We start from the raw sequence: 13,219 nt of genomic DNA on the forward strand, positions 1-13,219 counted from the left end.
GCGACCATGCGCCCTGAATCCTCAGATAGTGAGGAGGATTCCTCCACTTCTGCAACTGCGTATGAAAAGGTGCTGGTGGACACGCTGATTGTAGCTGTGCATGAGATCTTAATGATGAGGGACGCAGCCGAAGCTGCGGCGGAGGTGCAGGTTCCCTTTGGCATTCACAAGCCATCCAGAGTGGAAAGGGTGTTTTTGACAGAAGTGTCACTAAATAGTGGGGACGACCAAAGCTTCCCCTTGGGGTCCCTAAGCGATTTTCTAGGCAATACCCCTATGAGGAGACCCTTCTTAAGAAGTGGACAGGTTCACCGGTGGTGGACCCTCCGGTTTCCAGATTGTACAAGGCAACCACGATTCTGGTTTGAATAGTCCCTGGCCTTTAAGGACCTGGCTGACAGGAAGGTAGAGACTGTGACTCGCAATATGTACACCCTGGCTGGTTCGGCACTAAGGCAGATATGCCCTGGTGTCGTAGACTCTGACCGAATGGGCTACAATTTTGTACAGTGACCTGGGGGGGGGGGGGGGGAGTAGCTCACCCCTGCATTTGCTGAGCTGGCGGACCAACTGGTCCAGGGGCTGCAGTTAATCTGTGATGTCTCTTTGGATGCTGCTCGGCTCGGGTTTCGGCAGTGGTCCTTCGGCGTGTCTTTTGGCTCAAATGCTGGTCTGCGGACCAGACTTCTAAAAAGGCCTTGACTGATCTTCCCTTTCAAGGCGATCGCCTGTTTGGTTTTACCCTGGATGTCATCATTAAAGGTCTCACAGGGGGAAGAGTACCTTTCTTCCTCAGGCTACTAAGGGCAAGGACCCTTGTCGTAGACCTGAGCCCTCCTTCTTGGCTCATAAGAAAATACGTTTTTTCGTATTCTGGAGATTCTGGCCAAATGGGTCAAGAAACCTCTGGACAATCAGATCCGGCTGAGCCGGGCAACGAAAGATTCTCTGATATGGTAGCTTCGTTCTTGGGCGCTTGGGCTGGGAAAATACTTCCTCCCCTTGTATTGGATAGTGGTCACCATGGATGCCAGACTGCGTGGCTGGGGAGGAGTCCTTGGCAAAATTATCACTAAAAGAGTCCAGACTACAGATCAATGTTTTGGTACTCTGAGCAATCAGACTGTGCCTGGAACATTGGACAGATCGTATTCAGGGATGTCCAGTGTGCATTCAATCGGACAATGCCACGACCGTGGCTTATGTCAATCACCAGGGGGGCACAAGAAGTGTCTTGGCGGCTCTGGAGGTAGCCGGCATTCTAAGGTGGGCAAAAGAGTTTGTTCCAGCCCTCTCAGCCATACACATTCCCGGGGTAGAGAACTGGCAGGCGGATTACCTCAGTCGGCAGGCATTGGACCAAGGGTAGTGGTCCCTTCATCCGGAGGTGTTTGATCAGTTGTGTCTCCGGTGGGGCATCCCCGAGGTGGATCTGTTAGCGTCCGGGCTCAACATAAAGGTGCAGAGGTTTGTGGCTCGGTCACAAGATTCTCTGGTGGATGCTACAGATGCGCTGGTGATGGCAGTTTCATCTGATTTACGCCTTCCCGTCTCTAAAGCTTCTGCCAAGACTTCTACGCAGGATCGGGACAGAAGGGATTCCGGTCATCTTAGTGGCCCCGGACTGGCCTTGCTGGGCTTGGTACGCCACTCTGGTGCTGCTGGTCACCGACGTTCCTTGGAAGCTTCCTCTCAGGGAGGTTGGATCTGCTGCCCCAAGGACCAATCTTCTATCTTGCTTTACAGTTGCTGGCTTTGACGGCTTGGCTTTTTAACGCCAGGTGCTGATGGCTAAAAATTTTGTCGGAGATTCCAACGCTGTTAAAAGCTAGGAAATCTACTTCTAGGAAGATCTACCATCATACGTGGAAGATGTACATTGTGTGGTGTGAGTCTCTTTGGGTTCATCCTCGCTCTTTTTTCGGTGGCTCCGATCTTGACCGTCCTTCAACGGAGGGTTGAGCAGAAACTAGACTTGAGTACTAACAAGGGTCAGGGGTCGGCCTTAGTGGTCTTCTTTCAACGGTCCTTGGCTACATACTACTTGGTGCTTACTTTTCTTTAGGGAGTTAGAAACTTGACCCCTTGGACCTCAATTTGATCCTCTCTGTCCTCCAGAAGCCTCCTTTTGAGAATCTTTGGGAGATTCCCCTGCTTACGCTGTCCCAAAAGGTGGCCTTTTTGGTGGCTTTCACCTCTGTGCGCAGGGTGTCGCAATTGGCGGCGTTTCCCTGTCATTCACCTTACTTGGTGAACAGTGATAAGGTGGTTCTTCGCCCCTGTCCGTCGTTCCTTCCTCAGGTTGTTTCTGGTTTTCATTTGAATGAAGACATTGTGTTGCCTTCCCTGTGTCTCAGGCTAAAACATCCAAAGGAAATAGCTTTGCATGCCTTGGATGTGGTCCTGGCGAGTCGGGTGTACGTGGCAACTACGGAGTCTTTTAGGAAGTCAGACTCACTATTTGTGCTTACGGATGGGCCTTGGAAAGGGTTGTTCGCTTCCTCTGTGACCATTTCCATATGGATCAGACAGACGGTGATTCAGGCCTATTCCATCAAGTGTCAGGTTCCTCCTTTCTCTGTCAAGGCGCACTCTACTCGGGCGCTCAGTGCCTCCTGGGCCTTCCGTCATTGGGCTTCAGTGACGCAGGTTTGCAAAGCGGCCACTCAATTGTTTGTGCACACTTTCTCAAAGTTTTATAAAGAGGATGTGTTGGCACCTGCCAATGCTTCCTTTGAGGGCAAGGTTTTGCAGGCTGCTCTTTAGAGGACCTGGTGGACCTGGTGAGCTCCAGGTGTTTTGGTTGAGCTCCTGTTTACCTGGTTGCCTATAGTTAGCCTTGCGAATTTCTTTTTCGCTGTTCACCTCATTTTTAACACTGCTTTAGGACGTCCCAATGGTTAAGAAGATCAGGAGCTGTGTCTGTCAATGAACAAAAGAGAAAATGGGATTTTTGACTTACCGTAAAATCCATTTCTCTGATGTTCATCGACGGACACAGCACCCACCCCTCTGTGGAGTTGTAATTCTTCTGACACTGCTTGTAACAAAACGAATTACCTATAGCAGAGAGATGGAGTATACCCCCTGGGACTGCCCATAGGCTTAGCTAGACTTTTTTTTGCCTAGCATCCTACCCCTGTAGGGGGCAGTATAACCCAGTCGTTAAGAAGATCAGGAGCTATATCCGTCAATGAACATCAGAGAAATAGATTTTACGGTAAAGTCAAAAATCCAATTTTTTTGGACTTTTTTTGTTTGTTTAGCAAAAAATAAAAACCCCGGTAGTGAATAAATAACACCAAAAGAAAGCTCTATTTGTTTAAAAAAAATTATAAGAATTTCATATGGGTATAGTATAGCGTGACCGCGTAATTGTCATTCAAAGAGGGACAGCGCTGAAAGCTGAAAATTGGCCTGGGCAGGAAAGGGGTTTAATCAGGGCTCGACAAACCCGGGCGCCAGGTCGCATTTGCGACTAGAATTGGTGACCTGGCGCCTGGGGTGCCCTGCAGGAGGTGTCCTGTCCCTTTTGCGCCCCCCACCTTCTCCTCGAGTGCACGGATTTCCGCGCCGTCCAAAAATTGAGGCCCCGGCTTTTCGGCTTTCTTCTGTGAGATGAGAGGCTAGGGGAACTGGCGCCCCCTTGTGGTGGCCGGGAGTAATGCATGTTCTCAATGCCTTCCCATCTCCTTCCAAAGAGGAAATGAGAGGGAAGTTTTTTAAGGCTTCATCTCTCTGTCCAGTTACCTTTGCTTAAAGGTAAGTGGACAGGGAGTGTGGTTATTATTATTAATTTATTTTTTAAATGTAAAAAAAATAAATAATGTTTTCTTTTTTTTTTTTTAATTATTATAAAAAAAAATTATATATATATAATTTTTTTTTTTTTTTTTCCTCATCGCCGTGCCACAGCCGAAGGCCCCTTTCACACGGGCTGTCTGATCAGGTCCGCCTGTCAGTTTTTCAGGCAGACCTGATCGGACCCTTCATTCTCCTCTATGGAGCAGTAATCTGCTGCCATCTGATCCTGTCCGCCAAAAACAGACGGATGGTGGTTCTATTTTCTATCCATCCCATGGATCGGATCAGATGGCATCGGATGGAAAGAGACAGACAGTCTGTTTCCATCCAATTGCGCTATAGAAGAGAGTGGAGTTCTAGTCGTATTTATTTGTAAATTTAGTATCCGTTTTATTAAATAAAGCTTGATTGTTAGTTTAAAAAAAAAAAAAAAAAACTGGCTCCTAACTTTTTTAGCTGGCTCCTAGATTTCAGGCAAATTTGTCAAGCCCTGGTTTAAGTTCCCAGTAAGCAAGTGGTTAAAGTATTTTTCTTTATGGTACTTTAAAGTATTGTATTTTCTGTTACTGAATTTTATTTTTTAAATTCCTATTAATTTATGATGTTATTTAAAATATCGAATATAATATAATTCTATATAAAAATATATATATTTTTTTGAAAAAACTGTCACTTTCCGTTTTGGCCCAGTGCATTCTGAATTTTAAGTTTCAGCACCAAAATTTTCATTTCGGTGCACCACTAGTGCAGACTTCTGGTAAAATTAGTAAGCCAATTAAACAACCAGGAAAATACATTTCTGGGGGGGGGGCGTTTTGTTTAGAACTCCTCCAGGTAGCCAAATTGCACTTTACAGAAAATTACAGCGCTGCAGATTGATAAAGGAAAAGTCATTTTTCATAACATTCAATTACAATATAACTTGTGTAGGATATTGAAGACCTCAATAAAATAATGGGGCAGGCAAGTACATGGCAAATGTAGTTTAATGTTGTAAAATGTAAACTAATGCACTTGGGGGGCTAAGATCAAAAACGCAAGTTACTCACTTGGGGGAGAAGCAATGGGACAATAGGGCATGCAATGCCCAGCTGCAGCAAGCACAGCTAGCAGAATATTAGCTGCAAAAAAAGGGGGATCTACTCCTGAGATAAACTATAATTCTACCACTTTACAAAACTCTGGTTCGGCCACATCTGGAGTATGCCATCCAGTTCTGGTCACCAGTCCTCAAGAAGGATGTGCTGGAAATGGAGAGAGTTGTGAAGGGCAACACAACTAATAAAGGGACTGGAGGACCCCAGTTATGAGGAATGACTGCAGACATTAAACTTCTTCTCCCAGGAGAAGAGATGCTGGGGAGGTAATATGATATTGATATACAAATACCTGTGTAAGAGGACACATGGCCACTCAATGAAATTGTAGGAGAAGCAGTTTAACCTTAAACTGTGTAGGGGGTTTTTATGTTTCAGAGCGGTAAGAATGTGAAACTCCCTTCCACAATCAGTGGTATCAGCGAGAAATATTATTTAAAAGAAATCTTAAGCCTCATACACACGTAGAAATTTGGGCGGGAAATGTCGTCCGACGACCGATCTGCCGATTTTCGGCTTGTTAGTATGGTGCTTCCGACAACCGACTCCGACTTTTCGGCTGAAAAAATCCTGGTGTGCAGGCTATATAATTTTTGTCGACCGTCAAAACACGTCCGATTTTTGTCTCATTAGTACAGATTTCGATGGGGAAAAATCTTATGAGCAAGACTAGGCATGCTCAGAGATGAAAGAACACAGAAAGCAATCCAACACATGACATCACTTCTGAAGTAGAATTCTGTCGTGCGGGAAAATTTGTGTGCAGTCTAGAGCACATTCCAACCAACAGACACCACTCTGGACCAAAGACGGTCGACCGGTCGGCGGAAATTCTTTGCGTGTGTACGAGGCTTTAGTTTGGCATTTTGGCAAACACAGTATACAGGGATATGGGAAATGGTTTTTGACATACTCACACACACTCCAGTTGGACTGGTAGGGCTGGTGTCTTTATTCATCCTTACCAACTATGTATACCCAATATACAGTAATTGACAAAAGTGAGTACACCCCTCACATTTTTGTAAATATTTTATCATAGCTTTTCATGTGACAACACTGAGGAAATGACACTTTGCTACAATGTAAAGTAGTGAGTGTACCGCTTGTATAACAGTGTAAATTTGCTGTCCCCTCAAAATATCTCAGCACATAGCCATTGTTGTCTAAACCGCTGGCAACAAAAGTAAGTACACCCCCTAATTGAAAATGTCCAAATTGGGCCCAAAGTGTCAATATTTTGTGTGGCCACCATTATTTTCCAGCACTGCCTTAACCCTCTTGGGCATGGAGTTCACCAGAGCTTCACAGGTTGCCATTGGAGTCCTCTTCCACTTCTCCATGACGACATCGGAGAGCTGGTGGATGTTAGAGACCTTGCACTCCCCCACCTTCCATTTGAGGATGCCCCACAGATCCTCAATAGGGTTTAGGTCTGGAGGCATGCTTGGCCAGTCCATCCCCTTTACCCTCAGCTTCTTTAGCAAGGCAGTGGTTGTCTTGGAGGTGTGTTTGGGGTCGTTATCATGTTCAAATACTGCCCTGTGGCCCAGTCTCCAAAGGGAGGGGACCATGCTCTGCTTCAGTATGTCACAGTACATGTTGGCATTCATGGTTCCCTCAATGAACTGTAGTTCCCCAGTGTCAGCAGCACTCATGCAACCCCAGACCATGACACTCCCCCCCCCCCCCCACCATGCCTAACTGTAGGCAAGACACACTTGTCTTTGTACTCCTCACCTGGTTGCCGCCACATGGTCTGAGCACTGACAGGCTGACCCCCTCAACCTCCGCAGCCAGCATTCATACATCTATTTCCCAAAGAAAAACTCTGGATATGACGCTGAGCACATGCACTCAACTCCTTTTGTCAACCATGGCGAGGCCTGTTCTGAGTGGAACCTGTCTTGTTAAAGCGCTGTATGTCTTGGCCACCATGCTGCAGCTCAGTTTTAGGGTCTTGGTAATCTTCTTATAGCCTAGGCCATCTTTATGTAGAGCAACAATTCTTTTTCTCAGATCCTCAGAGAGTTCTTTGCCATGAGATGCCATGTTTAACTTCCAGTGACCAGTATGAGAGGGTGAGAGTGAGAGCGAGTGGGTGCTGCATGCATTTCTACATTCTCATGCATTATAAATGAGCAACTGTATGTTATATTTAAGTGAAGAATTACACACTGCTACATGCTTACTTTTATTAATTAATCTTTTTCTTTTTTGTAGGCGAGAATTTATTCCAGCTGGTTCTTTGCAGTCACTTAAGGAGTAGAAATGAGTTCATCAGGGGGGTCTCTGTAAGTAAATTGTTAAGGCCATATCTACCTAAAATTAAATTGTATCGCTATTTCACATAAATTTAATATAAAAAAGCTTAACAGTCCTTGGATGTGGTAACTGCGTTATTTTTCTTCAGGCTTTTTTTTTTTTCACCGGGTTCCTCCTGATTATTATTATAATCACTGCCATGTAATCTGATTCTAGTGTATAGACTGAAGTGCTGGTAAATGTAGGGGTGTACGTATCTTACAGTACAGGACACAGGCTGGATTTTCATAGACTCTGATATAAATTTTTGTCTTCAGGTGATTGGACACTGGCATACCCCTGCATTGCTATTCCACTATGTGAGACCTGTTTTCTGCTAGTTTCTTTAGGTATTGAATCCTTTATTCCTTATGAAGTTTCTGTACTTAAGGGCTAAGTTCACCTTTTTTTTTTTTTTTAAATAAGTATTAAATTTACATCTTCTTGCAGGTAAAAAAATGCATTTATTTATTTTTTTTAATAAGGAACCTATAAAACATTGATCAGCAGATCGCGGGTTCAGTGCAAAGCTTATGCAGACTGTCAGTGTAGCTGTCTGCTCATACTTCTTAACATGTTACATATTTCACCCTGGATACAGGTGTAACATGTTATAAAAAGGTGAACTTAGCCTTATTTTTTATTCACTTTGAATTTTTTAATCAACTCTTCACTGCCTTTTACTATAACAGTAAAAGTAGTACATTCATATCAGTGCAACCTCGGTAATACCTTGGGTATTACGCTCTGGGGCTGATGGTGTCGGCCTTCGAGGCGGTCCCGTTTGCCCAATTTCACACAAGGCCTCTACAAGCAGAGATTCTTGCCATGTGGGACAAGGATCTACAGTCCTTGGACAGGATGATATGTCTAAGCCGTCTCATGAGGTCAGAGCTCTCGTGGTGGCTTCTGTCGCCCGCTCTGAGCCAGGGCAGGTCCTTTCTGCTGCTGTTGGGGATGGTGATCACCATGGATGCCAGCCTGATGGGCTGGGGTGGAGTACTGAACACTCTTTGTGCCCAAGGAACGTGGTCGAAGGTGGAATCATCTTTACCGATAAATGTCCTGAAGCTCAGGGCGATCAAACTCTGCCTGCTCCATTGGATGCCTCGGCTGCACGGTCTCCCGGTTCGGGTTCAAACCAACAATGCCACGGCTGTGGCTTATGTTGATCACCAGGGAGGCACCAAGAGTGCCCGGGCGGCCAGTGAAGTGGCCGAAATTCTGACTTGGGCCAAGGCGCACGTTCCGGCTCTTTCCGCAGTCCACATTCCAGGGGTGGAGAACTGGCAGATGGATTTCCTTTGTCGTCAGGCCGTGGATCAGGGGCAATGGTCCCTGCATCCGGAGGTTTTTCGCCTCCTGTGTGCCCGATGGGGAACTCCGGAGGTTGATCTGTTTGCATTTCGTCTAAACAGAAAGGTAGAGCAGTTTGTGGCCAGAGCTCGAGATCCTCTGGCCGACGCCGCAGATGCACTGGTGGTGCCTTGGAGCCGCTATCGGCTGCTTTATGCCTTTCCTCCGATACAGCTGTTGTCACGGTTCCTCCGCAGGTTGGCAGTGGAGAAGGTGCAGGTAATTCTGGTGGCACCAGACTGGCCTCGCCGGTCTTGGTACGCGGACCTGGTAAAGATGGCCATCGAGCCTCCCTGGCGGCTGCCTCTGAGGGAGGATCTGCTGTCTCAAGGACCGATCTTTCATCCTGCTTTACAGTCGCTGGCTTTAACGGCTTGGCTGTTGAAGGCCAGGTGTTGAGAGACAAGGGCCTCTCTGATTCTGTGATTCCTACCTTGTTGAGGGCTAGGAAGGGGACTTCCAGGAAGATTTATCATCGTACTTGGAAAATGTATATTGCCTGTGAGTCGCAAGGGTTGCATCCTCGCTCTTTTTCAGTGGCGAAGGTCTTGGCCTTCTTGCGGAAAGGTGTGGAGCAAAGTTTGGCTTTGGGCACGATAAAAGGTCAGGTGTCGGCCTTAGCCATTTACTTCCAACGTCCCTTGGCGACTAAGTCCTTGATTCGCCCCTTTATTAAAGGGGTGCGTCATCTGGCCCCACCAAGGAGGTTTCCTTTACCTCCGTGGGATCTGAGTTTGGTTTTGTCCGTTCTTCAATGTCCTCCATTTGAGAATGTCTGGGAAATTTCTCTGCCTTTGCTGTCTCAGAAGGTTGCTTTCTTGGTGGTTATCACCTTTGCTCGCAGGGTGTCTGAGTTGGCGACTTTATCTTGCCGCTCGCCATATTTAGTAGTTCATAGGGATAAGGTTGTTCTGCGACCTAACTAATCCTTTCTTCCTAAGGTGGTGTCAGCGTTCCACCTTAATGAGGATTCTGTTTTGCCTTCGCTTTGTGCTAAGCCCAAGCATCCCAAGGAATTTGCCTTGCATTCTCTGGATGTGGTTTGCACGATGAAGGTTTACCTGTCGGCCACGGAATCCTTTCGGATGTCTGATTCTCTGTTTGTCCTTCCTGAGGGATCTTGTAAGGGTTTGGCTGCGTCTGCTGCAACCATATTGAAATGGATCAGACAGACAATTGTTCAGGCCTATTCATTGAAGGGTCAGGTTCCTCCTTTCCCTGTAAGGGCGCATTCTACGAGAGCACTAAAGTGCCTCTTGGGCTTTTCGCCATCAGGCTTTTGTGGCTCAGGTGTGTAAGGCCGCGACCTGGTCGTCTGCACACACTTACAGAATTCTACAAGATTGATCTGCTGGCATCCTCGGATGCTTGCTTTGGCCACAAGGTTTTGCAGGCTGCTGTTTGACGAAGACTTGTTTTTCTTCTCTTCAGGGGTTAATTTTCGTTTTGGGGGAAGCTCCTGTTGGTTGAGCTTTTGTTGCCCTGTTGGCTACGTTTTAAGCCTTGGAAATGCGTTTTTTGGTTGCGTTCTTCCCACCCCTCATGCCTACACTGCTTTGGGGCGTCCCATTCGTGAAGAAACACTGAGAGCTGCGACTGTCAGAGGACGTAAGAGGAAATTGGATTTTTGTAAGAACTTGCCGTAAAATCCTTTTCCCTGAGTCCTCTGACAGTCGCAGCTCCCGCCCCTCTGTTTGAGGATGGTTGTGTTTTCTTTCACTGCTTGCTACGAAACTGATTAGTGAGCACAGTGTGTCTGGGGTAATGTCATGAGGGACAGCCCCTATAGGAGTGTCAATTGAAAAATTTTCACTGCCTAGTCTACTCCTGTAGATGGCGCATTACCCATTCGTGAAGAAACATTGAGAGCTGCATCTGTCAGAGGACTCGGAGAAAATTATTTTATGGTAATGTCTTACAAAAATCCAATTTTTTGTTGTGTAGCACACACTCGATGATTATTGCACACTGTGTGTTAAATTTGACGATATTATTTTCTGATATTTGCTCCAGCATGTGACCATTGTAAGATTTAAGTTTAAATGCACTTGTATATGTATATCATTTTTAGAAGTATTATGAGCACTAGAAAAGCACACCACTATTGATTTAATTTCTTATAGCCTCAGTATAGTTTCACTTGACTCTTCTCTATCTTGCCACGCCCCTCTGAGTACTACACTACCTGCAGAGTCTAAAAAGGCAATATCCATTCATGAACAAATAGAATGGGCAATTTATGACCATAAGGTTTCTCCTGAAAATAATTCTCCCCCTCTTAGAATTATTGACAAGCTATATCCAGTGTAAAAAATGATTCACTAAATATTGTAATGTTTCTGTAGTAGACGTTGCGTCTCAGTCTTACTGTGATTGTTGAAGGTGCTCCTTCATCTAAAGATTCTGCAGACAGAAAATTTGAGAAAATCTTAATGGCTCTCTTTACTCTTGCAGGTCCAGCCCAGCTATTGCTGCAATTTCCGTCAAACTAGAGCTAATTGGACTAGGGCAAGGAACAATTCACAAGATTCTTTCTTTCAGGACTGAATTCTGCCAGAACATTTACAGACACTTAAACCTTCCACTTTGCTTTTCTGTGTTGATGCTCTAGAACAAGTTATGACACAAATTTTCTAGAATGGCTTTCATTTCAGTCCATTTGGGCAGAATTATATGGCTGAAAGCCTGGTCTGCAAAAGCTACCTGTAAAAGGCGCCTCACTCATATATGCCTTTTCATGGAGAATGTCTCTTTGGTGGAAAGGATGTCACAGAAAGAAAGGTCCTTCTTCCACAGTGGAAGGCTCCAAAACCCCCTTCTTCAGGGGCTTCTACCTTCTTCTAAAGGATTAATTTCACTCAAAACTGCCTGCAAATATCCAAAGGACCCTTCCAATTCTTTAGACTTTCGGATGGATAATCAACTTTCAAAAGTCTGCCCTTCGCCTGGGATACTTAAGCCTCATTCTAGACATGGCCCAGGCAAAGTTTTTCTTCCAGCAAACCTCTCTAAGATCTCATGCTCAGACCTTAAAATCTAAAGCACATCCCTTAATTGGATTCTCAGTGAGAGTCCTGGGCCTCGTTGACTCATTTGAGGCTGTTGTCTTTGCTCAGTTCCACTTAAGGTCTTTCCAACACAACATTCTGTTGGCCTGGAACAAAAACACCCTCTCTCTTGACTTCCCTATGCTTCTCTCTAATCAAGCAAAGAACTCCCTAGCTTGCTGGATTTCCAATCCAGCTCCTGAAATGGGAAAGTTGTTTCTCACACACTTTTGGAAAGTGGTAACAACAGATGCCAGCCTTACAGGCTGGGGAGGAGTGTTCCAATTTCTCACAGTTAAGGGAGCCTAAAAACCCAGGAAAGCAAAGCTTCCCAACAGCGCCTTGGAGCTTAGAGCAATAATCTGCACCACTGGACCCCCTCTTCTTCAGGGACAGCTATTCAGGGTACAAGCAGTCAAGGGGTTACCAGGTGTCAGGCAGCCTTGAAGGAGATAAGTCTGATCATCTGCTGGGTTGAGATATACTGTCCTGCAGTCTCTGCTGTTCACGTTCTGGGGTTGGACAATTGGAAGGTGGATTTCCCCAGTCATCACCGCCTAGACCAAACATGAACCCTTTATCCCAACATCTTCATTTTCTTGTGCCAGAAATTGGGGACTCCAGATTCCTCTGCCCTGCAGAAATCCTCTTTTGAATCCATTAGGGAACTCCCCTTATGTGATCCCTCTTGCAGATTGGCCTTCTTGGTGGCTAGCATTTGACTTATCTGTAAATTCCTGCATTTTTTAGTATATTAATCATGACACCCTCTCCTCTGTTCCTGTGTTACTCTGAGGTTTGACAGAGTGGGGTAAGGTTATAGGGGTACCGAATCACCTGAAGATAGGGGTACCCCCAAGAGGGTGTGACCAGAAACAACCTAGGGTCTATCAATATCCAGTCTTTGTCCTGTTCTGTACTCTTAAGATATGGAATTTACAAGAAAGTCAAAATTCATATTTTTCCTTATGTCGGATATCAATTTTGTTAATTTAGATAATAAAAATAAATTCACTATCCTAACGTCAGGTGCAATTTGTGCAAGTATATTGTCTTTATCTGTAGACTATTTCAATCAAGACCTAATGTATGTCTGTTCAAATATGTTGACAGAGTCTGCAATATCCAAAGGTATAATTTGATAAGTTATAGATTCCCTTTATCTGATCTATATACCATTATAATGCCAATTTTCTTATGAATGTACAGTAAAGTGTGTAAAAAGCTCTTTTGCTAACGCAGCATGCCTGTTTATTTTATAAGGAAAGTGCAGTCCTTTGTATGATCAAATAATAGCCCTGAATCTCCAATCAGTGCCACTGTGAATTAAAATTTCACCCATCTTCTTTGTCTATAGAGATGATGAAGACACATTTAAGATCCTGGTGGCCACTGACATCCACCTGGGCTACATGGAGAAAGATGCAGTACGAGGGAACGACACTTTTGTGACTTTTGATGAGATCCTGCGGCTGGCGAGAGATAATGAGGTAAGCGTGAAATAATTCTGTGCAATGGCTTCTCGTATGAAAGAGACTAACAAAGAAAAGCAAGGTCTTTTCCATTGTCAGACTTCATTGTTCTGCCGTTCATTTCAATATAATTTGCCTC

General features: G+C 45.1%; 1 protein-coding gene across 1 annotated transcript in view; it reads left to right on the forward strand.

The window, feature by feature from the left end:
- Positions 1 to 13,219, forward strand: part of MRE11 (MRE11 homolog, double strand break repair nuclease) — a gene marked incomplete at its 3' end in the record, with an annotated part of 586,107 nt that overhangs the window by 30,727 nt on the left and 542,161 nt on the right. Inside the window, exons 2-3 of the mRNA XM_082248202.1 lie at positions 7,125 to 7,195; positions 12,966 to 13,098. Coding sequence (XP_082104328.1) covers positions 7,173 to 7,195; positions 12,966 to 13,098 — 156 coding nt within the window. The 5' untranslated portion in view covers positions 7,125 to 7,172. The remainder of the gene's footprint in view (positions 1 to 7,124; positions 7,196 to 12,965; positions 13,099 to 13,219) is intronic.

This window comes from Pelophylax lessonae (genome assembly GCF_965119305.1).
Source record: "Pelophylax lessonae genome assembly, chromosome: 2".
Lineage (NCBI taxonomy): Eukaryota > Metazoa > Chordata > Amphibia > Anura > Ranidae > Pelophylax > Pelophylax lessonae.